This window comes from Peromyscus eremicus, chromosome 3 (assembly GCF_949786415.1).
Source record: "Peromyscus eremicus chromosome 3, PerEre_H2_v1, whole genome shotgun sequence".
Classification (NCBI taxonomy): domain Eukaryota; kingdom Metazoa; phylum Chordata; class Mammalia; order Rodentia; family Cricetidae; genus Peromyscus; species Peromyscus eremicus.
In genome coordinates, this window is record NC_081418.1 from 140,677,156 (window position 1) to 140,703,985 (window position 26,830).

Below are 26,830 nucleotides of genomic sequence, written 5' to 3' on the forward strand. Positions count from 1 at the left end.
GCCTCTATCTCCCATCTGTTATTGGCACTATGGCCCACCTGGATACATCATAATCCCTTGACTCACCCTACTTGAAGCACCAAAGTAATGATCCACAGTAGTTTACATAAAAGGAAATCTTTCCTTATGTAAAATCAGATAAATCCCCAAAAGGAAAATATTTAGAGGGGACCTTTCTTGTCACTATCACCGAAACTATGTAAACACAGCCTCAGAACTGTGTTTTTTTACAACAGGTTATTTACCGTTTCCGAGGGCAACCTAGGAATGACAAGACAGGAAGCTAGGCACTGTTCTACTTTAGTGTGGGCTATGGACATGCAGGGATTGGGGTACAAGGTGTTAAGACTTGTCCCTTAATGAATAGCCAGAGACAACTGTGTATACATAGGACATGGTTTGGTGTAGAAACACTCAGGTATAAAGAGTACTTCATAAATCTACAGAAAATTGACAGTAGATCTGAAACTGTCCATCCAGCTGCTGTTCTGATGAATGGTCAGGAAATTCAGCCTGCGACACCTCATCCTAACCACTCCCTACCAGAAATGAACTTATCTCTAGGTTGCATATTTCAAAGACACCCACCCAATTCCTATGACCTCAAATTCATGACACAATGTAAAACATTCACTAACTCATCTGTGTTTGGCTCAGCACTTAACAGTAACTAACGGCCTGAATGATGTAGGGGAAAGGAAAATACGGGGCTGGCGAGAGTGGTTAAGAGCACAAGCTGCTCTTCCAGAGGACCAGTCTGACTCCAGCACCCTCACGGCAGCTCACAACCATCAGTAACTCCTTCACTTCCAGGAGATCTCTTCCAGAGATCTCTCTCTGGCCTCTGAGGGCACCAGGTACTCCCGTGGCACACCGACATGCACACTTAAATTTATAAAAAGACAGGAAAATATACACTAGTTACACAGCGTCTCCTTTGAAGGTAAAAATTTTATTTTTGAGGAACTTGTTACTGCACATTTCAGAGAGAGCTATGTAAGAAAGCAAAAATGTTCTCCCCTCATCCTAGGAATAAATAAGGGCATAAAATTTTGTTTTAAATCATGACACTTGGAAGTTTAGCACCAGCATCCAAAATGAACAACAAAGGAAAAAGAGCATTTACTATATATTTCAGATTTCTTTGGTTGGGGTAATCCCCATGTGGTATTAATATTTCTTCTTTTAATTCATATTACCAAAACAGTAAAAACCAGGAAAAAAATATAAAGCTAGTGGTTGCTGAAACTGGGGAGGCCGCTCTCCTGCGCCTGTGCAGGTTCCCGGGATGCAGCTTGATGGACATTGCTGGCTCATTCCCTTTGTAGCTGTTAGTTTCGTAGAGAATAGCAGTAAACATTCTAATGTCCAAATCTTGGTTAGTCTTCCATTTTATTGCTTAGATGGTTCTTTGGTGTTGGTAAGGTCGTGGGTGTGCTTTTTGCCTTGTTTTTGAATTGTCATTAATTCTTAAGGTCACCTGGAAGAAATTAAAATCAAACTTAGCAAAAGTGATATACAATGACCAAAAGTTAGGACAAACAGGCAAAAATTATTTTCATACAATTCAAAATTATTTACAAGGCTTTAAACCAAGTATACATCTTGCACAGGTAAAACAGGATGAAAATTCTTAGGTTTTGGTGAAATACTTTTACCAAGTAGAAAAGTCAGTACACAATAACGCACATGGAAAGCCTTGTATGACTGCCATCTGTAACGCAGTGTTGGGAAAGGCAGAAACAGGCGGACTCTTGGGGCTTGCTGGCTATTAGCCTAACTCTATAAACAACAGAGTGGGTTAATGCAGGTCTCACTGGGGACTGTGTCCATTCTGCCTCAAGAAACAAGGAGCGCTGCTGCCAGCCAGCACAGCAGTATGCTCTCTGGGAGAACCAACTCCAATTGCTCAGCACACTGTGCAGGAAAGCTCATTACAAATCCAAAACTGTTCCTTCAAAAAATGGCTCCAACAGAGTGGGTTTTACAACGTACAAGGGCAGCAAGAAGAAATAGATAAAAATCAGAAGGGTGCCAGGTAGAAACCTGGGAATGAGCCAGGTATGGTAGCACATGACTGCAATCCGAACACTCAGGCCAGCCAAAGTTCAAGACCAGCCTGGACTACAGAATGAGCTGAGGGCACCTGAATCTAAAAAATGAGCCCTAGTCTGTCTACCTCTCTGCCCTGTCCCCCAAAAACAACCCAGAACCCAAAACAAGTACAGTATAAACTTTTAGCCTAACCCTCTGACAGCTGTAGCTTCCTGGCTACACTTCACTCTACTAGTAAACTGACAAAATCTTCAGTAAGACAGAAAACAGGTGACTGGCACACTGAGAGGCTGCTCTTCTCCATCCCCGTTCTAATACCTCAGTGTTACTTCAAACACTCCTAGAGAGTCCTAGCCATCCGACCAGCAGCGGATATCAACAAGGCAGAGGATAAACTGTTCAATCCCTGGTCCCCAAGCAGGCTAGAGCTGCAGAGTCCTCACTAGATCTCACACCACACTGCACTGTCACAAAGTAAGTAACAATGATCAGAAGATGAGCAAGGAAAAACCAAGTTTATGCTACAGGTAACAGTTTCCTGGAATTTAAAACCACACCCTGGTCAGGAACCTTTAAATTTTCAAACCGAGCCCAGTGTGGTGGTGTGTGCTTGCAATCCTTGATCACTTGAGTTCAGACAGCCTGAGCTTCATTGTGAGACTCTGTTCATTTGTTTGTTCTTTGAGACAGGGCCTCTCTATTACGTAGCTCTGGCTACCCTGGAACTCACAGTCTTTCATGTTCTAGGAATAAAGGTGTATACCAGCACACCTAGCTACTAAAACACTGTCATAAAAACGAAAGCAAAACAATGACATTGACTAACAGGTGCCAGAACAGCACTGGTTTTTCTAAGTGTCCTTTAGAATGAGAACAAGTCAGAGTCCCAGCACTCACAGGAAGTGGGTGGCAGGGGTGTGTCTGCAACCCTAGTGCCCTGTGCAAGACAGGAGCATCCCTGGAGTTCGGTGGCCAGCGAGTCTAGCTAATGGGCTCAGCGAGACCCTGTCTCAACAAATAAAGTGGAAAGCAAGAGGAAAAAGCGACCTCTGCTCTCTACACAAACACACAAAAGCCAACTGTCAAGCCAGGCATGTGGGCACAGGCATTAGGGGAAACTTGAAATAGGATTGCCTCAAGTTCAAGGGAGCGAGAACCAGGCCAGCCAGGGTTATAAAGCAAGACCCTGTCACAAAACACCACCACCAACACATGCATAAAAAATAGGTAATAGGGTGGGAGTGATTAAGAGTGCTTGCTACTCGTCCAGAGGACTTGAGTTTAGTTTCTATTACCAACACTGGGTGGTTCATAACTGCCTATTCCAGCTCCAGAGGATCTGACAGCCTCTTCTGGACTCAGTGGGCACTCACGCTCACAAGCACATATCCCCACACAGACACATATACACTAACTTAAAAAAGATGACACTGTCTAAATAAATAAAGATAATAAAATCTGGCCACCAGTTGGCTTATTGGGTAAATGTGCTTGCTGTGCCGGCCTTCTGAGTTTCACTCCCAGACCCCATGGTCAGATGAACTGACTCCTGAAAGCTATCCTCCAACCTCCACACATGTGGCACATGCTCCCACACAAATAAGAATTTGAATAAATGAAGGCCATCTTAGAAAAAGTGGAGATCATTAACCTGTCTCCTTACTTATACCTCAACTTACTCAAATAGGGTCAACCCCAAATATACTGTGCAGCCAATCACCCTCAACGCCCCCCATCTCCAAGGTGCAATGGAGACCAAGGATGGCACAGTGGAATCACAGGTGTACTGAGAACAAGGCTCACCCTGCTGGTGGTGAAGGTGCCTGGGGGCCGGGGTCACTCGGCACTGCTCTGCTCGGTGGCTGGAGCTGGGTTCTCAGTTGACGCGTCACCTGCCTTGGTCTGAAACAAAGCAAAACCAGAACTAAAATCCTTCAGAGGACTGTGCTAAAGGGAAAAAAGTCTCAAAAGAGAATTTTCTCACCAAGGAAGAACAATAACAATGAAGATTTCCACTTCTCCATGTGAGTCAGAGATTAAGTGGCTTCTAGCTGGCCAATAAATACCCCTCTCCCTAGAGTACACGGCACATAATAACTGCTGTCACTCTGTGCTTGCTCGACATCGATTTCCTCCTCTATTAACTACTGTCCTTCATCCTAATTTCCCAATCACTGCTAGTGTAATTCCTCTAGAGACTGTTAACAAGTCAAACACTCAGTGTGTTACAGGCAGAGAATATTCTCTACGGATGGGTCCTAAGCAAAATGCTGTGCTTGTCAGAGTCCAGTTTCACACACAGCAAGACCATCTTCAGGATGATAAAGAAAGCGGCGGCACAGCTAAGGATGGCTGGGTGCGTCCCTCCTGGCTGCTGCCTTTACCTCTTTGCCATCTTGTGAAACAGTGTTCAGGGGACGGGGCCGGCGCCGATAGTTGTAGGGGCGTCGGAATCCGCGGCGGGCAGACGGCTGGTTTGGACCATTGGCCGCTTGCTGATTCTCTTTATCTTCAGCCTCTCCGATCGCAGGGGCAGGTCGTGGGCGAGGAGGTCCCCTAGAGCAGGGAACACAAGCTACGTGAGGACACATTCAGTGTGACTGAAGGCAATGTGTGGGCAGGGATGGGGGTGGGAGGGATCTCAAGGACACAGGGTTGGTTTACTATGAATCAAGTGATTAACAAGTACTTGCTGAATGAATCATCCACAGACCAGACCTGCAGATGCAGATGGAATGTAGTCTTGGTGAGAAACTTTATTTCTCCATTATTTTGCTCCTTCACTTGTTCACACATTTGTAGTAAACCAGCACACAGTAAATATATAGGGTCCTACAAGGGACTTTGATAGGAACCTAGGATAGGAAAATGAAGAAAGACGTATGGCCCAGGACGCAGCCTCCACGAAAGGTGACCCAAGCCAAGACCAAGACTCTTAATGAATCAACCACGTAAGGAAGGTCATGGTACAAATCCTTTCCCAATATATTTTACTTTTGTTTTAATAAATCCCTATTGATAAATTACAAGGTAAAAGTTGAGTATCCCTAATCCACAAATCCAAAACACAGAATTTGAAAATATGTAAAAAGCTTAACTAACACCTTAGAGCATTCTGAATGGGGATTTTCCAGTTAGCATGTTCAACTAGTGAAACACATGCAAATGTTCCAAAGTCTGAAAGTGACAACAGTTCTCTGGTACCTAGGTTTTAGATAGGGGAGGGGCAACATGTAGGACACACCATCCAAGAAGTCGCATTAGTTCCCCTCACCTCAAGTGAGAAGGAATGAACAAAAACCCCTATCATGAAGCTTCCACAGTGAGATGGCTCTAAATGAAGAGCACCTGTTCTCCAAATGCTGTGCACTCCAGACCTGTGGCCTGGTTTCCATCCCTGGAACCTGTGGTGGAGATCCATCCTCTGACCTACTCATAAATGCTGAGGCACACACACAAATGATATTTAAGGATGAAACCAAACAAAACAGTCACCCAAAGGATCTCAGAGAGTCTAGCCCAAATGAGGCTTTGGAAAAGAAAAAGCGTATTAAAATGGCCCACCCTTCACTAACAGTAATGACAGTGGGACCGACACCCAGGATGTACTGAGGGCATCATGGTAAGTATCAGAGACCACTGAATGACTCCATTTTCATATTTTGAAACAGGGCTTCACTGCAAGCCCTGACTGGTCTGAACACTGAGATCTACCTGTCAATGCCTCCAGCTTTGAATAACATTTGAAAATGTCCAATGTACAGATCTGGTGCCCATTGCACAGTCCAGAAACATGCCAAAGGACGTACAGCTACTAAACTCTGATTCTTCAGAGGCTATGTGTTCCATAGCTAGATTCAAAAGCCCCAGTAGACTACCTTGACGATTTAAATATTCAATATCTCAATTTCTCTCCATTTCTGGCACATTAAACTGCTTACCAATTAACTCTTATTTTGTTTAATTTAGTAAAAAAAAAAAAAAATTAAGCATTAAGCCAGACATGGTGTCAAACACCTTTAATTTCAGACTTGGGAGGCCAAGAGGTGAGGCATGAGGAGCTCAAATGTGAGGCCAGCCCAAACTACATACTAAATATGAGGCAAGACCTGGCCACCACACAGTTAAGACCCTGTGTCAAAACAAAACAAGTAAAAAGATTAAGTAATTCATGTGACTTCAAGTTGCAGGCCATGACCAACAGCCCAGTTAAAGAACAGCATTTTGACTGCTAAAGAGTAAAATATCTTAACACTGTGTAGAGCCCTGGGCTCTATCCCCACCATAAAAAAAAAAAAAAAAAAAAGAAAGAAACTTTCAGGCTTGTGACCAAGGCCACCATTATCTTCCAATAATAAGCATAACCATGAAACAGACCCACAGTGCCCTCATCCACTCTACTGTCCCTCTCAAAAAGCTGTGGCAGACACTCATACCTGCGGAACCTTGGGCGGTAAGTTGGATTCCGATGAACCTGGAGCTGTGCTCCCTCAGGGACTCCATCCTTCATCTCTCCAATCTCACCAGCCTAGAGAGGGCAACGACAGCTGGAAATGAGTCAGGACACAGGGCAAGGAGGGTCAAAGCACATAGTCACGTGCGGAAAACTGGCTTTAAAAAGCAAATCAGAGTCAAGAGCTTTGTTACCCGACCTGATGCTCCAGTAACAGCAGCCCTACTTACTGGTTATTTTAATGAATGACAGGAAAGGAAAACTCATTCCTACTGCAATAGCCTTCTCCCACTTCCTTAGCACAGAGCACCTAGCTTTTCCCACAACATTAAAATCTGACCCTTTCAATACTAAAGAGACTATTTTAGGGACTAGGGCTACAGCTCAGCTGGCATGGCTCTCAGCTTGAACATGCAAAGAACTGGTTCCCAGCAACAAAAACAAACAAAATAACTTAATAAAAGGAAATGACATTATATTTCTGAGCAATAGGACACGTTCAACTGCTTCAAACTCAGATGCACTGACTCATTAACTTATACTGGTTTCCCATCCATGTCACTGTTAGCTGAGGGCAGGATTTAAACGCCTGGAAGAATTTAAAGACTGCGGGGTTCAACTCAGTACTGACAAATATTTAGCGTAACTTTACCTATAGCTCTTCCTTGTAGCTTTTCCATCTGTTTATGTCAAGTGTAACATTTAAAAGTATAGTGCGTTGTTTACTTATGGGGAGGTAAGACAAGGTTTAGCTAGCCTCAAATGTGTGATCCCTCTGCCTCAGTCTACCACATGCTAAAATTACAAGTGTGTAGTCACCACCCCCAACTTAAAAATTCCTATGATAGTGATACAGCTCAGCAGATAATGGTACCTGCCTCTAAGACTGGTAGCCTGGATTTGCACCCAGGGACCCACATGATGAAAAGAGTCCTTGGTCTGCAAAGTGCTTTTCCTGCAAGCTGGAGGGCCTGGGTTTGGACCCCCAGTACTAATGTAAAAAGCCAGGCATGCATCTGAAATCCCATAACGGGGGAGGCAGAGACAGGCAGATCCCCAGAGCTCAGTGGCCAGTTTCAATGAGAGATCCTGTCTCAAAAATAAGGTATAGGGCTGGAGAGACAGCTCCGAGGTTAAACACACTGGCTGCATCATCCTCATAGTGGCCCACAACTACCTCTAACTCCAGTTCTGGCCTCCAAGGGCACCAGGCAAGCATGTAGAACAGACATACATGCAGGCAAAACACTGCCCCCAACACATACAAAATACTAGTCAAGTATTAATAATGTAGAGATCAGTAGAAGACACCTGTCATTGACCTCTGACCTCCACATACACATTCGCACTCACAAAACAACAATCCACCCAAGCCAGGCATGGTGGCACAAACCTGTAACCCCAGCACTCAGAAGACTGAGGCAGGGGCATCACCCTAAGTCCACGGTCAACCTAGGCTACTCAATGAGCCCTTGTCTCAAAAACAAAACACTTCCTTACTCCTCCTCAGAACCAAATACCATCCTTCATCTTTTTAGGATAATAGAAGCACGACCATTTTCATCACCCACCAGCATGCCCACTAGCCTCCTCATGATTAACTCCTATTTTACCCTGGACGAGGGCTTCATGTTCATGTTTGTTCTCAACCCTTGAAACAGACTTAACCCTATTTACCTCTAATCTATCACTGATTATATTTATCTCTATTCTATCACTGATTAAAGCTTATAAGCCTCTTGAAACCACACCCACCTCTTTCATTTTAAAATAACCACAAATGGACATATAGAACAATTCTCAAACCACATTATAGTTTTACCATGTGTCAATGTCCCTTTCTATTTAGAATCATGTGTTAAGTTTATTTGTATTTCTTTTAGGTGGAGATGTTTCATCTTTCTTGGTTTTCATGATCTGGGCACCTAAATTTGTGTTGCATTACATTTACTTCATGTGCCTCTGATAGGAAAGGTCTCCACTGAATGCTCTGTAAGGAAGTCCCTTCACAGCCTGTAAATGCCTTATTCCTCAAATGTTTCATATGTTCACGTATTTATTTCACCTGTATGGATTCATGGGTTTCCATTTTATTCAACAAGCTATAATCTGTTACATTCATTAATGGCCAATAGGAACTCCTGCATTCTGGCTTGCTGCCTCTTGACAAGTCTCCAACATTCTTTAGAGTACTTCCTGCCTTTTTGGCACAGGATGTTCAAGGCTTGTAATGTATTTTCCGACCCAGCTCAGAAAGCAAACATTTCTAGAAAGGAGTTTCTTTCTGTACAAGAACTGTACCCAGAAACAACCAACCAGGGATGAGCTGTGCTCAGCACTCCTAGGGTATCCTTGCTTTGGGGTCTTTAAGTAGCAGTACACTCACAGAACACACACATGATCCCGATGTGTTCCATGTGTATGGCTACCTTCATCTGCCTCACCTAGCAGCTCTGGTAGTGAGCTCTTCATATGTTAAATAAGGGGCAAGTGAGACCAGGGGGGACTCAGCACCATCAAAAACAAATCAAGAAATATCTTGCCATGATCCCCCGTTTCTCTGAGCTCCTTTACAGATACAGTTGGCTACAGAAAACCCACCCCCTGATGGTGATCTACCAACCATTAGGAAGGAACATCAAAGAGCACAGAGCCTCTCTTCCCACTTCCTGCCATTTAAAGTTCTCACCATAATACTCCACTATGAGTTATCGAATCAGACCACCAATCTCAGCCTCATTTCCTCTACTTCCTAACTTCCTGTAACAGTTCCTTCCTGGAATGTCCTGCCAGCATGCCCCTTCCCACAGCCCTTTGCCAGGCAATATTCACCTTCTCAATCTCAGCCCTGACACGGCAACCCCGGGAACCCCATGGTGGCTGCATCTCCCTTCACTGGACACTCCCCACTCTGCTGTCCTTGGTGCCATTTCTCTGTAACCAAAAACCTGCTTTCCTCTGCTGCACTGAAACCTCTCCACAAGAACCACAATACTGTCAACTACCACATCTTAGACGACACTTTCCTCTGTTCAGCCACTCTTGACCTCTGATTGCTTTTTCTGCCAACCTTCCTGCGGAAGAAAGACTTCCAAAACATCTTTCTCCTGAAACTCCATCTTCATTCTTCTCACATTTTTGCTCAAGTCCACAGAGGTACCAGCTCCTCCCACCACATACTTTTCCAATTATCAAGCCCCACCCGTTTGAGGCACTACCCGGCCCTGACCACGGAGCCTCACTTGCTGAAGCAGTGCAGTATCTGACTCACATGTACACTGTTTACAACGGTCCACCTCCTTGATTTGCTCACTGTCCCCTACAGTCTGGTCATGAAGAGTAGATACCACAATGATGCTTATTCTTATTGCCTCAGATGCCCATCTTGGCCTCATCAGGTTTACAGCAAGACAAAGGTCCTTACCAAGCTTTAGCAGGAATGACCTGCCTTCCCCAAGAGCTCAGCGTGCTCACTCCTTCCCCTGCACTCACCATCCCAACCACATGTGCCTGCATTTAACATTCTGAACCCTCCAACAACAAACAAAAGGCAGAAAGAAAGGTCACTGGCTCATTATCTTTGTGTGGGGGTGTATGATGTGTATTTGGTGATTCTCTTCTTTTTTGGCTTTAGTTTCTCAAAGCACGGTTTCTGTGTAGCCCTGGCTGTCTTAGAACTCTGCATACCAGGCTGGCCTCAAACTCAGAAGCTGGATTAAAGCCATGGAACACCATGTCCGGCTCTATGATGTGTCTTGTATGTGTCTGTGTGGTACAATGGGTATATAAATACAACACTGTACCCGTAGAGGACAGAGGTCAACCTGAGGTGTGGGTCCTTGCATCCCACCATGTCTGAAACAGGGTCTTTTGTTGTTGGCTACTGTGGCAGTCAGGCTAGCTGGCCTGCAAGCTTGTGGAGTTTCCCCTATGTCTGTCCCCAGTCTTGCTGTAGGAGAGCGAGCAGTACATATACACACTGCTACGCCCAGCTTTATACGGTTTCTAGGGATCTGAGCCTGGCTAGGTCTTCATGCTTGCATGGCAAGTACTTTGAGAGAACCATGACCCTAGTCACCAGTTGCTAATTTTTAAAAACATTCAAATCTCTTTATTGGTAAGAAAAGCAACAAAAATATGGAAGCCACATTACTTATTTCAAACATCTGCCACCTGGTAGGTGCCACAGTGCTGCTTCCTTTTCTCATCAATGACTTAGGTTTAGGAGCTCTTTTTGTCAAATACACACACTACCACTCTTGAAAACTGAGACCCTTTGGCTACTGATAAATGTCCTTAAGCATCACACAAACACCATTGGTCTGCATGCTGCATGGCATCATTTCCCATGCTGCCTGCTAACACTCCATAAAATCTCACTCTGCTGTTAAGTGTCAAAGCCTTTTCTATCTGAATTTAAATTTTTAACTACCCCAGAGATCTACTTTTACTTTTCAAAATAATTTACAACAATGATGGTAAAGACACCTAGTTGCATGTAAACTTTATGAAGTTTTCGATTTCAGCTGTTGATCTGGCTTAGGCAGACTTAGTAACTATGTACCAACACTGCAGCAGTATGCGTGAAAGACTCTTTTGCTGCAGACATCCAATAATGGGTTTTGTTTTCAATATGGAATGGCTATGGTCGGCATGCATTACAATCACATGTAGTTTTATGTGTTGCTGAGAGTCAGCAAGCTGCTAAAAAATGCAGCATTAAGTCACGATACTAAGACACCAAGGAATCATTTTGCTCTGGTCTTCAGTATGAACTATACTCTTTTAATGATATGTGAAAGAATCACTATCGTCTCAGGAAGTATGCCAAATAGCACCATTACCCCAGGAAGTCACTGATAAAGCAACATAACCAATGTTACAACCCAGCTGACTGCTCTCACCCTCATTTCCTAGAAGCCCAGAGTGTTGCCCTGAAGACGCCCACTGTGCCGCATGGACCAAGTGTTCCCATATATCTGACACTACTTGTTATTTTTAGCACATTTGTCAGGGGCAGCTGTTGAAGAGTTAGAAGGGCAAAAACAAGAAGCCTTGTAGAAACAACAATCATGCATGATGGGAATGGGAGGAGTGTAGCAAAGAGACTGAACAGAATGTTCAGTCAAAACACTGGTGGGGGGGGGCGCGACCCACATTCACTAAGGAGGAAAGAGCCGTAGCTAGTAATAAATAAGGACCCCAGTTCCCTGGGAATTGCAACATTGGTGTAAAGCTTATTACAGATTCACAAAAGCTCTACCCATTTCCAGCACTCGATCTACATACTGTTAGCTTGCCAGAAAACCAGCACTCTCTGCTAATTTGATATTTTAATTTTCCACTGTGCTCCACCTTCATGTTTAATAGAACATTCTAGTAAAGGCATTCAGTGCCTCCATTTAACAGGTGAACAACAGTTTTCTCAAAATTTGAAATAACCAGTAACAGAAACAGGATTAAAATTTTGGCCCTTTTTGAGATCGGACTCCAAGTTCTTAATCTGTCTCAGTATGTACCACAGGCTAGCCCTAAACTCAGACTCCTCTTGCTTCAGGATGCATCGTCGTGCCTGGCTTGTTTTTTCTTACAAATCTACAAACTAGACACCCTACTACCCCTCACTGTGCCACATGATATGCATGTTCATGATTTACTTCAAAAAATGTTTCTATGAGTGTTCTCAACAGGCAGTGGGCCTTGCCTCAGCTTTGATAGTATGGGAAGCTGCAAGCAATGTGTTACTTCCGGTAGCTGGAGTTGAAGGAGGAGGAGGAGGAGGAGGCAGAGAAGGACGAAGGGTGAGGACTGCTGAGGAGGAGTCCCAGGTGCATTTTACCTGCATTCTGTTGGGATGGGGAAAGACCCGTGAGCGACGGTCAAAGGTCTGTCCCACGTGGTAAGGCGGGAAACGCCGCTGCCGGTACGGAGGGCGATACTGGGGGCGGCGCAGCTGATTCCTGGCCCCAGAGAACTGCCCATCTGTGGCAGGGGGCTCAAATCCTTCACTGCTGCCGCTCCCTTCCTCCTCCTCCTCCCCAGCGTACTAGCGAAGCAAAGAAACAGAGTTTCAGAAGAAGTTACAGCCAGGCAAGAACCAAAGAATACCACTTAGGATGGCTATCACCAGGAAACACCCACAACGCCCAGAGCAGTGACCATTCATTGTGCAGACACAAGGCACGTAGATCAAGTGATTGCCTGGGGTAAACTACATGGAGATTAAAATAGATCTATGCAGATAACATACCGAGCAGCAGAAAAGCAAGAGCAATCAATCTATTACCAAATCTAATGGCACTGAATTAAAATAGCAGTGTTAACAGTAGGCTCCTTTCAATGTGTCTCCCAAATTTACCCCAGCAGGAAAAGTCAAGAACTGTCAAGAAAAAAAAAAAAAAAAAACTTTATGATGTCATCAGTAGATTTGACCTAGGCAGTATGCTTCCTAGGGCAACAAAGAAAAAGCACTCCCAAAACTCCACTAAGACGTTCATCTCTCACCAGCTACTAGGATACAACGGCATGCAGTCTCTCAAAAGAACAAACACAAAGACTCCCACTATCTTCTATTAAACCATATATCAAAGACTTGCAATGGTACAGTAAATGCCAATCTGCTCTCCCAATCTGCACGGGATTTTCAATTGAAATGTTTTATATCACTATAAGTTACTTTAAATTAAATATTATAAACCCTTCCCTTTGAATGGCTAGAAATAAGCTTTAACTGTATTTTAATAGCAGCAAATCCTAATACTAACCATTTCTAAATATAGAACTTAGAAGATTACTCATTTTTCCTATTCTTTATTTTAACAAATTAAACTAACAAATACTCAAGGATTTATTATCACAAATCTCAATTAAGCCAGTCTTAAAAAGAAATACCTGTAGTTCCTTTAAGGTGAATTGAAAACTAATAAGCTCATGACCAGTCTCTCTTAGAGGATGGGTTTAAAGCTTCAGAGCCTCCACACCAAACACACACGCCCAACTAAACTCCCCACAGAACTGGTTTGTTCTAACTTCACAAACCAACAGCACACTGTTCTCTGAGGTACCAGGGGTTAACTCAAAGGCCCATCCACGTTAGGTAAGCGCTCTACCACTTAGCTATATCCCAGCCCTTTTTTTACTTTTCATTTTGAGACAGGGTCTCACTAAGTTACTCAGGCTGGCCTTGAACTCACTCTGTAGCCCAAACAGGGCTTGAACTTGCGATCCTCCTGCCTCAGCCTCCCCAGTAGCTGGGATTACAGACCTGCGCCACCAGGCCTGGCTCATTCTACTCTTTATAAAACCTGTATGAATAAATGATTCACAGTTATGTAAAGACATACTTTGCATAGAAAATATTCACCACATAAATTTCTGAAGGCGTATCTCTTAAGTTCACACAGTCAAATCTTCCATAAAGACCCTTATGAGGCAATCACAATGGCACCACCACTGCAGACTATACTCAAGTCAGGACAATAGAGACCTCCACATAGACAAACTATGTATTTTTTTCCCAGCTCATGGAGGGAAAAATCTTTAGGAAAAAATTTTACCTAAGATTTTCTACCACTTTTACTTTTGAATTGACCTAGACATCAAACTGATCACAGAGATCTGGGACATGAACAAACTTGAGTTAACATCCCCAGAGTAAACTGCTCATCCCTACCCCTACCCCTCAAACATTAAGAGGTCTCTGTGTACATACATGTGGAGGCTAGAAGTGGACACTGAGTGTCTTTCTCAATCACTCTCCACTGTGTTTCCTGAGACAGGGTCTGTCACTGAACCCGCAGCTCATGAATTCAGCTAGGCTAGCTGGATGATGAGCTACAGGGATCCACTTCTCTCCCCCAGCACCTGGGCTCCCACACATCTCCAACAGTACTCAGCAGGTGCTGTAATCAGGTCTTCATGTTTGTATGGCAGGCACTCTGATCCTTCTCCCCAGCCCTTGTGACTTTTTTTTTCAAAACCAAAAAGAGTAAGAAAAATATAAATAGATAAAACGTAAGGAACGCAATAAAATCAACATGGGGGACAGGAACAGAGAGGACAGTTTGGAAAGTGGAAGCACTTAGGAAAAGATGTGCGCCTATCAAAATGGAGCGGAGTATTTTCATCTGTAGATTTTTCTTCCTTTTTTTTTTTGAGATGAGGTCTTACTACATAGCCCTGGCTAGCCTGGTACTCAAGAGATCATCTGCCTCCCTCAGTGCCCCATGTGCAGAGATTAAAATCCATCATACCTGGCTAATTTGAAGATGTTTCTCTTTGTATGACACAAGCACCTTCCACACTGTGCTCACAGAGTACCCTGACATACATACATGGCGCTGGTACCAGGCTCTACTTCCACAAACATCAGAAATATGGACTATTATATTACCATACCTTCTGAATTCAAATCTAGCAAGGTCCTCACGATCACAACTGGGTTCATTATGTTTACCTTGAGAATACTCCAGCCAGCTTCACCTGAAACTGCTTTCACCTGGACTGAGACTAACTGAAAGAACTAAAAATCAGTAATCAGTCTCCTCTTCTTAACTTTGAAATAAGAGCAAAAGGCTTCCCTACATAAAGCAGCCCCTTCACTGAAGCAAGTCGCTCAGCACTTCTGCAGGGAACATGCACAGTGATTCCCAAGACATCCCTGACTCTTGCTTGCCAACCAAATGCGGACTTCCTTAGAGGCCAGCTGTCTCAGCACCAAGGCAGAAACAGGTTGCACAGCCGTGATAGGAACCCCAATCCTGGTGCCAGTGAATACCACACAATGAGGATCTGGCCAAAGAGAAGCTTTTGGACATCTTGGCACCTTAGTTAAATCTTCTGGTTACGAGGTACTTGAATGTCTGTTACTTGCCACCAAGTCCATCCTAAATGATACAACTTCTGACTGTCAAGTTTCCAATAGGACAGTTAGCTATGAGCAAAATCTGGGCACTAAAAATTCCCCTTCAAAAATAATCATATCTCTTTATCTCCAGGACATGGCACCTTCAGATATGGTATTTATCTGTTCCTATGTTCATTCAGTTTTCAACATGAGAATATTTGTAATCAATGGTTAGGGACAGACAACATACATTACGGGGAGGTCCACGGCGTCTGCCATAGTAGCCGCGTCTGTAGCGGCGCCGGTCAGCAGCGTAACGACTCCCTTCTACAGGAACTCCATCTGGACCAGTCACATTTGCTGCTTCAGCACCCTGAAGAAGGAAACAGAAGGTCTCTATTTTTCAAAGAAACCAAGTAACTTCCTCCAGCAACAGACAACTTTTGTGTTAAGAACTCCTACTATGATCCTAAAAACACTGTTTTTAACCACCTCAATGAGAGTGCCTGGCCTCCAGAACCACACACCTATAGCTTGAGACGCCCCACCCCCTTGTCTGGTCAGCCAAGTTTAGAACAGTGCATATTTTTTAGAACATGAATGAATGACTACAACACACTTCAACAGAAGAGAGCAGAAATACAATGACACGTGCTACCATGTGCTGAAACCTGGGATACCCTGAGATACCACCCGAATCCTGGTTGGTTGGCTCCAGATGCTCTGACCAGCCCTGAGTCACTACTTAGTTGGAAACATTTCTGAGCTTTGCAGAAACAAAGAAAAGGCCCTGACATAGGAACAGTCTCTACACACAGCCCTCTTTTAGGCCTCATTATATTCTTGACAATGACTAAGAGCCCTTTTTTCTACTCCTAGGTGCTAGGGACAGAAGCCAAGGACAAGCATGCTAGGCACAAGTATTCTAACACTGAGCTACATTCCCAGGCACCACACTACCAAATTCATCTGCAACAAATTTGTACAGAAAAGCCCCATTTCTTGGAGATATAGGATATTCTAGGGAATCAGGAAACTTCAACCTGTCCCATCTGGGACCTCAATCACTTATCTTTACTATGTAACTAGGTACAGAGGTACATACTTATTTGGCCAGTGTGAATCTTCACTATCAAGCCCTGGGGTTTCCCAAAGTCATCCTGCATACCTGTTTGGACCCTAAATTCTGGAGAGCATGAGATCAGAGCCAAGAACACCTACTGGGAAGCTTTGTCTCCTAGGTCCCTTAGAGCAACCTATACAAGGAAGAGGCTGTGTACACTATCCAGGAGGATGCTGTCTGCAGCCATTGCAGGATCCACCGGAAGAGGAACCAGGTTGGCTTAATTGGTTGCAGTCAACACTTTTTTGGCAGGGAGGTGGGAAGGGTGTACTTCTGAGGCAGAGTTTTTTAATGTACAGCATAGGCTGGCCTTGTATCTTGCAACATTCCTCCTCCCTCAGTCTTTCTGGGATCACAGGCAGGTACTTCCATGTCTGGTTTCTGTGGTGCTGGGAATTGAACCATGGGTTGCATGCATGCTAAGCAAGTATTACCAAACAGGCTACATGCCTGGCCCAAGACAGTTTGGGGTCCAAAATAAATGTATCTTAGACTTTGAGAAACTAGCATTTATTCCAGAGTTCCTTTAAGTATAGAGCATACTGAATATTTATAGTGGCATCCAGTAAAAACATTTCTGTCTCCAATTCCTTCTATCACAAAAAACTTAATATTTCACTGAAGCTGAAAAGCCACTTACTATACAATAAAATTATGTGTCAGCACACTCTTACACTACCAGCTTCTCACCTTTTCTCCTTCAACCACATCAAACTCTACCGTTTCTCCATCTCCCACACTGCGCAGATACTTGCGTGGATTATTCTTCTTGATGGCGGTCTGTCAAAGAAACAGAGAACTCCATTGGAGGTGTATTCCAATACTGAAATGCATTCATCAAATTCATGATAGCCAGAATACCATATATGTATTTAACTTAAACAAACAAACAAACAAACAAAACCATTCTTCCATTACCCTGCATCTCCAAACAACACTCTACATCACAGTGAACATTCCTTTCTTGGTTTCTGGGATACTTCAAAATGTATCTCAGTAGGTGGATGGATTAAAGAGATATAGTCAGTCAAGACACTGAATCAGTTACATCAAGCCAAGAGGGTCCTGAGATTCTCCTGTCTATGGCTCCATCCACAAGGGCAAAAATGCCTACATGAGACCTTATACAGACACAGAAGCATGGTTTGGGTACAAAGGGTTTATACACGAGATACTTTCAGCCTCAAAAGCTTTTAAATGGGAGTGGCAGGCTGGAGTGATGGCTCAGTCATTATGAGTACATACTGCTCTTGCAAGGACTTGAATTGGGCTCCCACACTCACAGTATGTGGAAGATAACCGCCTGCCACTCAGAAGATCTGGTGACTCTTCTGGTCTCTGTGGTGATATACTGTGTACCCTAATAAATTTGCCTGAGGATCAGGACAGAGCCAGCCACTAGATTAGACATAGATGTCAGGCAGTGGTGGCACACGCCCTTAATCCTATCATTTGAGAGACAGAGATGCTCTGGATCTCTGTGAGTTCAAGGCCACACTGAAAACAGAGCCAGGCAGTGGTGGCACACACACCTTTAATCCCAGGAAGTGATGTCTGGGAAGAGAAAGGCATATAACATGTGAGGAAACAGGAACTCACTTTCTTTAGGCTGAGGATTTTATAGAGGTAAGAACTAGTGGCTGGCTGTTCTGCCTCTCTGATCTTTCAGCTTTTACCCTGATACCTGGCTCTGGATTTATTAAAAGACCACCTAAGATTTGAACAACAGTCTCCACTGGTACTGTACTCATGTGCACATACCAACCCCCCCATAACCATAAATAAAAATAAAAGGTGCAATAAATGTTTGTGTGGCTGGATACAGTGATGCATGCCTGTAATGCCAGCATTTGGGAGGTAGAAGTAGTAGCATCAGGCCTTCAATACCAAATTCTTTCTCAAAAATAAAGACTGGCTTGGTGGCTCATGTTTGAAATGATCAACACTTGGGAAGATGAGTCAAAAGGACCAGTGTGATCTTGAGGCCAGCCTGGGCAACAGGGAACTTAAGACCAGTTTAGACACAAAGAAATTGCCTCACAAAGGTAAATGAATAAAAATGAGTGATTTTAAAAAAAGGAATATAATATCAATGAGATAAATATTTATGACCCTATATACTATGATAATATAATGAATAAACAAATCATTTCAGGAAAGATAGATAACACACAAGTGTAATCTGGTCTTTATGGATGAGGAGACATGAGGCCAACAGGTGACTTCGGAGCTAGCAGGCTCAAATGGAAGAGATTGTATCCCTACACTGTATCTGTGAGTTCTTAACATTTCCCACCTCACATGCCAGTAGAAAACTTGAAGATGCCACTCTGCATCAGACATCTGCACCTACATCGTCCGCTTAAGAAAAGCCCCTTTCTCTTTTTCAAACACAGGAAAAGAAGAATCCTCAACAAATTTCCACTTCCCTGGCTGGCATTTCTAAACAGTTTAAGGGCTGGGGAGTTTCTATGGAACTAGGTCAACCTTATTTTATAAAGCGATTAGACGTGTAATCCAGCCTTCCTCTACTCCGAGTAGGAGGGAGAAGAGAGGGAAAAGTGAGCCAATAGGGCAGAGACCTCACCCTCTCCAGGAGGCGGCAGCTCTGGACAGGATGTATGCACACACAACATGAACATTTAGCCATTCCAAAAAACAGCCCCTCCCTGCCGGCTCTTCCCTTTTTCCTGTTAAACTGGGCAGGCCTCAACACACTGAGGTGACTCACCACACAACCTCATGGGGCTGGAATCGGGTCATTAGCTCACAGGCTAGGAGGCCATCACCAGCATGGAAACCCCTTTCTCCCAGCAGTCACTGAACAGGGCACTTCTCCCAAAGGCCATTAACCTCCAGATGTTACAGTCAACACTTCCTTTCCAGTCTGTTAGGACTTATCTCAACAAATCTACTCCAACTATCTAGATACAACAGAAATGTATCCCACAGGGCAGACATGGAGGATAGAAAATATAACTGTAGGTTTTTGTATGTGGCTATCTCCAACTGCCAAACTCCAGCTCAACACATAAACCCGAGCACTAGGGAACAAGTGCAGCCCGCGAGCCCTTACAGGCCAGTGTGCCTCTGTCATGCTTTCAACCCTGAAAATGGTATGCCTCTCTCAGACTGAATATACAAAAGGAACAGCTCAAATGGGTGTGACTTCTCCTAACCTACTTTATAAAGCAAACAATCCAGGTTGATAATAAAGAACATCTGAGGACTAAGACATATGAAGCAGAGTTCCACAACACTCACTTGCTCAATTTCTTTCAGACAGAAGGGAACTGGAGGGGGTTGAGGGGGGTCGGTGGTCTTTGGACCTGGACATGTACTAGACACTTCTCAGTCAACAGGAGGGAGAACTATCTAAGAACAGGAAGCTTTCTCACCTCTGAGACACACACAATTCTACCCTTCTGCTTGTGGGGTACTGTTCACAAGACAAAGGAGTTTTATCCAACACCAGATCAGGCAAAAGCCAGGTTGGCTCTAGCCAGGCAACCAAGAGAACCACAGCATCAGGCCAGTAAGAAACTGACATGGAAGTAGTTGTTTAACTGAATACGACTTCATTCAAACTTGAACAGAAACCACCCAAATGCTTGAAAACAGTTAATATGATGGGACAATCGAAGGTTTATCTGCCACTCTTAATAATGTTGAACTGAGCTCTCATTCCAAAAACAAAAACAAAAACCCGAAGGAGTTCCGGATACTGCAATCATTTGTAGAACTCTCATACAACCAATGTAAGTACCACTGATAGAATCCCTCTTACCTGGTGTACAAACACATCTTCTTTGGTGTCATTTCTGTTGGGAGGCAGAAAAGAAAAGAACAACTCAAAATTAAAGGTTCTGAACATTCAGAGAAGCTTCAAAGAACCAATGTACTGAGCTGAGATCTCAAGACCTAAAAAAACACAACCTTTTAAATAGTTTGTCTTTTCAAAATAGATGCCTAGAACCAATACCCACAGCCCTCGTCTCTCCCACATGCCCCTGCACTGCTCTACACTGCATCGCAGAGATCCAAGCATTGGATTCCCCATACAGAAACATCTCTTTGCTCTCATGTCTTTCTCAATCACATGCTGTGTAATCAGAGCCCTAAATTTCCCTCCCAGCAAAAGTAAGACAGTCAAAAGGACAGGGCACAGCTGTGAACTAGGCTCTCCTTACACTGAAACTTAAAACAACCCTCCAACCACCCCACCCTAACCTCCACTCCACCCAGACAGATCAGGATTAAACGGGAGGAATCGGTTTTAAAAAGCAAGGAAATCACCAACATCCTGTAAAATACATCCCTATGTCTCCCAGCAGCCTGTGGTTACCTTCATTCCTGTGTGGTCACAAGTCACCATGGTTTAAACACTGGCTTCCTCACAGGACTTGGACCAAACCAGGGCTGGGCTTTCAGCCCCAGCTCAGTTACTCTCTAATGTGTGACCTTAAGGAAAGCTGCTTAACCAGGCTCTCTTCTCCATCTGTGAAACTATGGATAAGGCCTAACTAAAGCTCTCCCCACTTGCCTGCAGTCTTCATCTGTTCTCTTCTAAAGGCTAGGGTATATGAATGTTTTTAAATGTCTTAATATAAATAATGACCAACAGCTTAGAAATGAGACTGTTTACCGTGCTTACAAATCTCAAAATGTATATATACAGCCTATTCATTAATAAAGTAGGACAATGGACTTGTAACTGCCATTGCTACAAAGTAGGTACAAGAAACACAGACACATACCGATTTATAAATCCATATCCATTTCTGACGTTGAACCATTTGACAGTGCCAAGGACTTTGGTGGCTAAAACAGGATTAAGCAGATATGTTAGCACCTGACCTACAAAGAGATAAAGCTCATATCACTAAGGTCCTGATATCATTACACAAAGCCAAAACACCCTTGAGTAAACCATTAATGGCTTAACTCCTTCCCTGCCCCCCCTCCCCCAAATGGGTAAGAATGTGGAGCTGTGATTATCATGCAGTACTTTTTACCCAGGCCTCAAGGGGTGGTCACATGCCTGGACAATTCTGCGGTAATTAAAATTGAGAAAGGTGGTTGGGGGAATGTGCTAGTAAAGACTCAGTTCTAAGGCAGAGGCAGCTGCACATGCCTACAAACCCAGCACTTGGGAAGTGAAAGCAGGAAGATCAGGGGTCCAAAGCCAAAGCCAATGTGGGCTGCCTAAGACCATCCTTAAAAAACAAAATTTAAAACACAAAAGCCCCAGGAAGTTGCCAGGGCTGGGGACTTGCTCAGCTTAGTGGCAGAGCACTTAGTATTCAAGAGGCAACAGGTGTGATTCTCAGCACAAAACCAAATCAACAACTAGAAAAAAAGAAAAACATTCCAGTCAATTCACCCACAGACATTTCCTATGTGCAAGGGAAGAGCCACAGAGAAAGTACAGATAGCTGGGCCATCTTATCATTTTCATACTTTGAAATACTAGGCAAACTTTTAATAAGGAACACAGGAGCTCCTTCTTAGTAACCAACCTACAAAGATATAAAGAAACTTGTCTGGTGGCCAAATGAGGGCTGGTCACCAGTCCAGAGTAATAATAGAACTGATGCTGGCTCACCCCAGTTCTGTACTTACCATCTCCAACACAACAGGCCCTTTTCACACCAAGGTCTTTCACCTGCCCTCTTCAGCTGCTAAGAAGGGGTCCCTGGCATTCTCTAGAGTCAACTTGATTACTGTCTCTATCCTGTCACGGGCAGGATAATTTCTCTACAATGCCTCACTTGAGAATTCATCAAGAAAAACAATCTAAATTCTGTAGATACCCATTAATCTTAAACTATTCCAAATACGACTGCTGGAATCAATGGTGCATGTCAAATTTAGTAAACTCTAGGAAACAGATCTAAATCCAGGAAATGCACAAGACAATCAAGACTCAAAATACCACCTGGCACTTAAAAAAGGAAAAGTTTAGGGGTGAAAGGTACAGATCCCGGCTGCCTCGCTGAGAGATGATGCTGTTCTGAGTGAGGCGCAAGGGCAGGCTTGCAAAAGCATCTTAGCTTTCTCCGAAAGCCTATTCAGCCTTTAGCTTAAAAACCAATCTAATTTGAGCTTCAGAGCAAAGGGGAAAAACTGATGTTTTCAGATGTCACCAGACACAAGAGGTCAGGTTTGGATAAACAGTATGACCTCTATGCCTGGGTTCTACATTGGAGGATTTTGTGTTTCTTTCGAAACCTCTGGACCTACAGATACACTCACAGAGTCAAACTGATAGAAGGGCAACACTAAGCTGAGTGGTGGTACACACCTGTAATCCCAGCCCTTGAGAGGTGGAGGCAGGATGATAAGGAGTTAAAAGTTCTCCTCTGCTACAGAGTGAGTGAGGCCAAGGCCAGCTTGGGCTACTTCACGAGAGCAGCCTGGAAAAATAAAAAATTAGTGCAAAACCAAAAGACATACACAAGGAGGTGGGGTCAAAGGTAACGATAACACCACAAGGGGAAAGATGAGAAAGATTCTCAAGTCTGTTTTCAAGGTTGAAGGTTTTTTTACTTCTCAAAGTAGTTTAAAAAGCACTAATTCAGCTGAGTAGTTGTGGCTCATGCCTTTAATCCCAGCACTTGGGAGGAAGAGGTAAGTGGGTCTCCGTGAGTTGGAAACCAACCTGGTCTACACAGTGAGACTGTCTCAAAAGAAAACAAACAGACAAAAACTAATTCTCCAAATATTTCCAAGGACTTAATATAACCAAACAAATTCACTCACTCTTTAATACTACAAACATATTCAAGTACACAACAAGGCACTGGTGGAGTTCCCCCATCTAGTTCTTTTTACTCATGTAAACTGTTTTCCCTAAAAGACTACGTGGTATAAACCAAAGTTAAGGCCCCTTTGCAAAGACCAGAATGAGAGCATCCAAGAACAGATATCCATTTCAGTCAGCACTGGGTCCAGAACATTTTGGGTATCCATGTGTCTGCTTGGCACAGGAGATGGCAGACCACACTAGACAAAGACAAACAGTACTCAAGTGTCAGGTGCAAGGCTTGCCCTTCATTTTCAGAGTCTGGACTTTTGAGTGGCAGGATGAAAGACATCAGAGTCGTCACCAGGTTATCTGGCAGAAACAGAATTAACTGTTGGAGATTGCGGAAATTAACCTTCATTTATCGGCTCCCTCCATCTCCAAAGACATTATCTACTAGAAGTGCAAGGATCAAGTGAAAACCTGTAGGATTCCATCTTTCCCTCGGTATGGTATCATTAAGAACCTGCTTTGGTTAGCAACACGGGGTTCTTTCTATCTTTCATTTTGTGTGGAAGTGATCCAAGCAGAGTCTGGTGGAAAGTACCATAATGCAACACTCACAAGACCTTAAAGGAACTTTTTAGTGAGGATAGGGAGGAAAAAGCAAGCAATTTGGCAGGAACTGAGTTTTTAAAGCCTTGGAAAAACAAGAACCGAAGGATTGTCGAGAGTTGGGAAAACCGAATGGTGTTCTGTTTCTTCCACTTATCCCTTCAGCTTTCTTGCTAAAAGGGGAGGAAGCATGGAGGGCAGACGAGCCCAACTGGCCCCACCCAGAAACAGTGAACACTACTGAAGCATCCCACACCATCTGTTAACTTTCCTGTTTCGGAGAGCGAACCACATGCGCCACGCACACACCCTTCAGGGAGCTTATCCACCACCCACCTGCTTGGCAAGCCCGTGGAAGACCTCACACTGGGAGTTCCTTAAAGATGAGGACACCGAAATATAGGGCAAAACCAACAGCCACCGTTGCAATCAATGCCTCTGCCTCCTAAAATCTCCCGTCTCCACCTTCCCGTTTCCCTTCCAGTTACAAGTCCCAAGGTAACCATATTTTGGACACATGTCCTACTCCACTTCCGACCAAGTTTTTCCCAGCCCCACACCACGTGCGTTCCCACAGTGCGGGGAGAGGGAACTGTGTAGCAATTGGTGGGCACTGGAAGGCTCTTTGCATCTGTGCCATGGCGAGGGGTGGCGAGGGGTGGGGAGGGCACCCGCCCCAAGTTTCCCGAGACGTTGCAACATCCCTGTGCCGGCATGTGGCCGGCAGGAGCATGGCGGCTGTCCCAAATCCACGAGGGAAGGGCGTCGGGGACAGACACCTGACCCTCCCAGGCCAGAAAAAAATAAAAAAATAAAGAAAAACAATAAAGTCTTCCCAACTCACCCCGCCCATCCCTCCCCGGAATCCCATCTCGCACCCCCCCCACCCCCACCGCCCCAGGAAACGAGCTGCTTTCCGGACCCACAGCAAAGACTCCAAGTCCCGGCCCACGTGTCCCAGCCCGCCCTGCATCCGCGTCCATCCTCGCCCGCCGCCTCTCCGGGGCTGCACCCGAGGACTCACCGAGAACTTTCTTCTCCGCGTCCTCGCTGCCCGCGGGGGCTGACGAGGCCGGGGCGGGCCCGGGGGCTGCGTCTCCACCGGGGCTCCCCGCGAGCAGCGCGGCGGGCGCCGGGGCCTGGGGCGCGCCGCCGGCCGCCGGGCTCTTGGGCGCGGGGTCCGGGGGCGCCGCGGCGGGCGCGTCGGCCGCGGCCTGCGGGAGCGTGGTGCCGCCGGTGGTGGCCTCGCCCGCCTCGCTCATGCCGCCTCTCCGCTCTCTCCGGGCACCTCGGTGGCGGTTGGCGGCGGTTAGCGCGGTGGCGGTCGCGGCGGCCGGCTCGCTCTCGGGGAGGCCGGTGCGGATCGCGCGGCGCGGCGGCGGGCGGCGGCTCGAGGGCGGGGGACGCGCGCGCTCGCGGTCTCGCTGGGTCTCCCGGCCCCGAAGATGGCCCCGCGCAAGTGCTCGCGGGCGGCGGGCGGGCAGGCGGGCGTGGGGCGGGGAGAGGGTGGGGAAAGCCGGCTCGGCTGCTCATTAGCATTTAAAGGCGCCCGGGGTTCTCGACAAGGCTTCCCTATGCTGGCGGTCCCCGGCTGTGGGCTCCTGCACTGGGTCGCCGCAGAGCAGAGGGGGATTCCCCCTCCCAAAGACATCTTTCACCTGAATCTGCTTCTTGGAGAGGTGGAGTGGGACACCCACAGGCCGCCTTAAGAAGAAAGGAAAGCCCCAAGTCGTTTACATTTTCGCATCCAGCAGATAATAAAAACTATTCTGGGTGCTGCGATTAGGAACGCGAATAACCCGGGCGCGGAGGCTGGCTGGCTCCGGTAATATGGAAACGGCACTGTGAGTTCGAGCCTAGGCATGGGCTACTGAGACTGTACCTCAACTACCCCTTCTCCCAAGAAATCACACAGACACAGGATTGGAGATGTAGCTCGGGGAATCCAGTGCTTGTCTAGCAGGCACAGAGCCCTGGGTCTAGGCGTGGATCAGTTCAAGGTCATCGTCTGCAAAAGAAATTTGAGGGCTACAGGAGACTCTCCAAACAGTGCATACGTGTGCCGGAAGACCACTCCTCCAACAAAACAAAAACTGCAGTAAAATCTTAAGGCTCCATTTAGCGGCTCCACAAATGAGAAAATCAAAATCTAGACCTTATAGAATTATTGCAAATGCAGGATTTACACAGTTAGAAGCAACAGATAATAATAAGCTGTTAATACGCATTAACCTACTTCGAAACAGCGAAATAAAGCCACATCGTTCCTTTTGTTTCCAATTGGCTGTAATTAGCTCTAAACTGGTGAAAGCTTGAGCAACTGGGAGCAGGGCCTGCAACAGCAGGTAAAGGCTTGTTTCTGAACCTGACCACCTGAGTTCCATCCCAGGGCCTACCTGGTAGAAGGAGAAAACCCAACTCCCTCAGGTTGTCCTGACCTCCACACCTGTGCTGTGGTAACAGCATGCTTCCCTGCCCCCCATAAATGGGAAAAAAAAATGTTGTTGTTTGTTTGAAACAAGGTTTCTCTGTGTTATCCCTGGCTGTCTTTGTACCCCCTCCATAAGGCCAGACTAGCCTCTGAGAGCTCCTATGCTGCCTCCCCAGCGCTGAGAATAAGGGCGTGCACTACCATGCCCAGCTTAAAAAGCAGTTTTTAAGGAAAAAAAAAAGAAAAAACCAAAACCAAGAGTCCTCCTGGCCTCTAGGATGAGCCATACATGAAGCAGCTCAACCGTAAGCATTCCTAGCCCAGAAGCACACATTATTCTTTACGGAGTGATGCTGAACACATATGATCAAAAGACTGAGACCTGTACCAAGGACTGTCTGCAATACAAGGCCATTTGGCCCCTATAACTCAAAATGGTGCCTCCCCTTAATAACCCAATAATTATGGGCCAACTCCTCAGTGCCCTGAAGTTGCTAACCTTTATGCGAGTTTTCCAAAGGTGCTGTGACAAGTGGATGAATTGCCATACATGTTTTCAGTGT

At 45.1% G+C, this 26,830-nt stretch overlaps 1 protein-coding gene and 1 non-coding gene across 3 annotated transcripts; both read right to left on the bottom strand.

Annotated features, from left to right (window-relative positions):
- Window positions 1–933: 933 nt before the first annotated feature.
- Window positions 934–25,162, bottom strand: Ybx3 (Y-box binding protein 3). Of its 2 annotated transcripts, XM_059258688.1 has the most exons (10): window positions 24,861–25,162; window positions 21,234–21,297; window positions 20,264–20,297; window positions 17,167–17,256; window positions 15,604–15,726; window positions 12,348–12,554; window positions 6,492–6,583; window positions 4,440–4,611; window positions 3,859–3,957; window positions 934–1,480 (listed from the first exon to the last, which is right to left on the bottom strand). In XM_059258688.1, the coding sequence occupies exons 1-9, from the start codon at window positions 25,096–25,098 to the stop codon at window positions 3,892–3,894; spliced, it is 1,086 nt and encodes a 361-aa protein (XP_059114671.1). In that variant the 5' UTR covers window positions 25,099–25,162; the 3' UTR covers window positions 934–1,480; window positions 3,859–3,891. The 2 variants fall into 2 exon arrangements, with proteins under 2 accessions (XP_059114671.1, XP_059114672.1); XM_059258689.1 differs by lacking the exon at window positions 12,348–12,554 and having other exon boundaries at window positions 24,861–25,158.
- On the bottom strand, window positions 16,582–16,710 carry LOC131907541 (small nucleolar RNA SNORA70). The gene has a single exon (XR_009378445.1). It is a non-coding gene; the product is annotated as a small nucleolar RNA SNORA70 (small nucleolar RNA).
- Window positions 25,163–26,830: the final 1,668 nt, after the last annotated feature.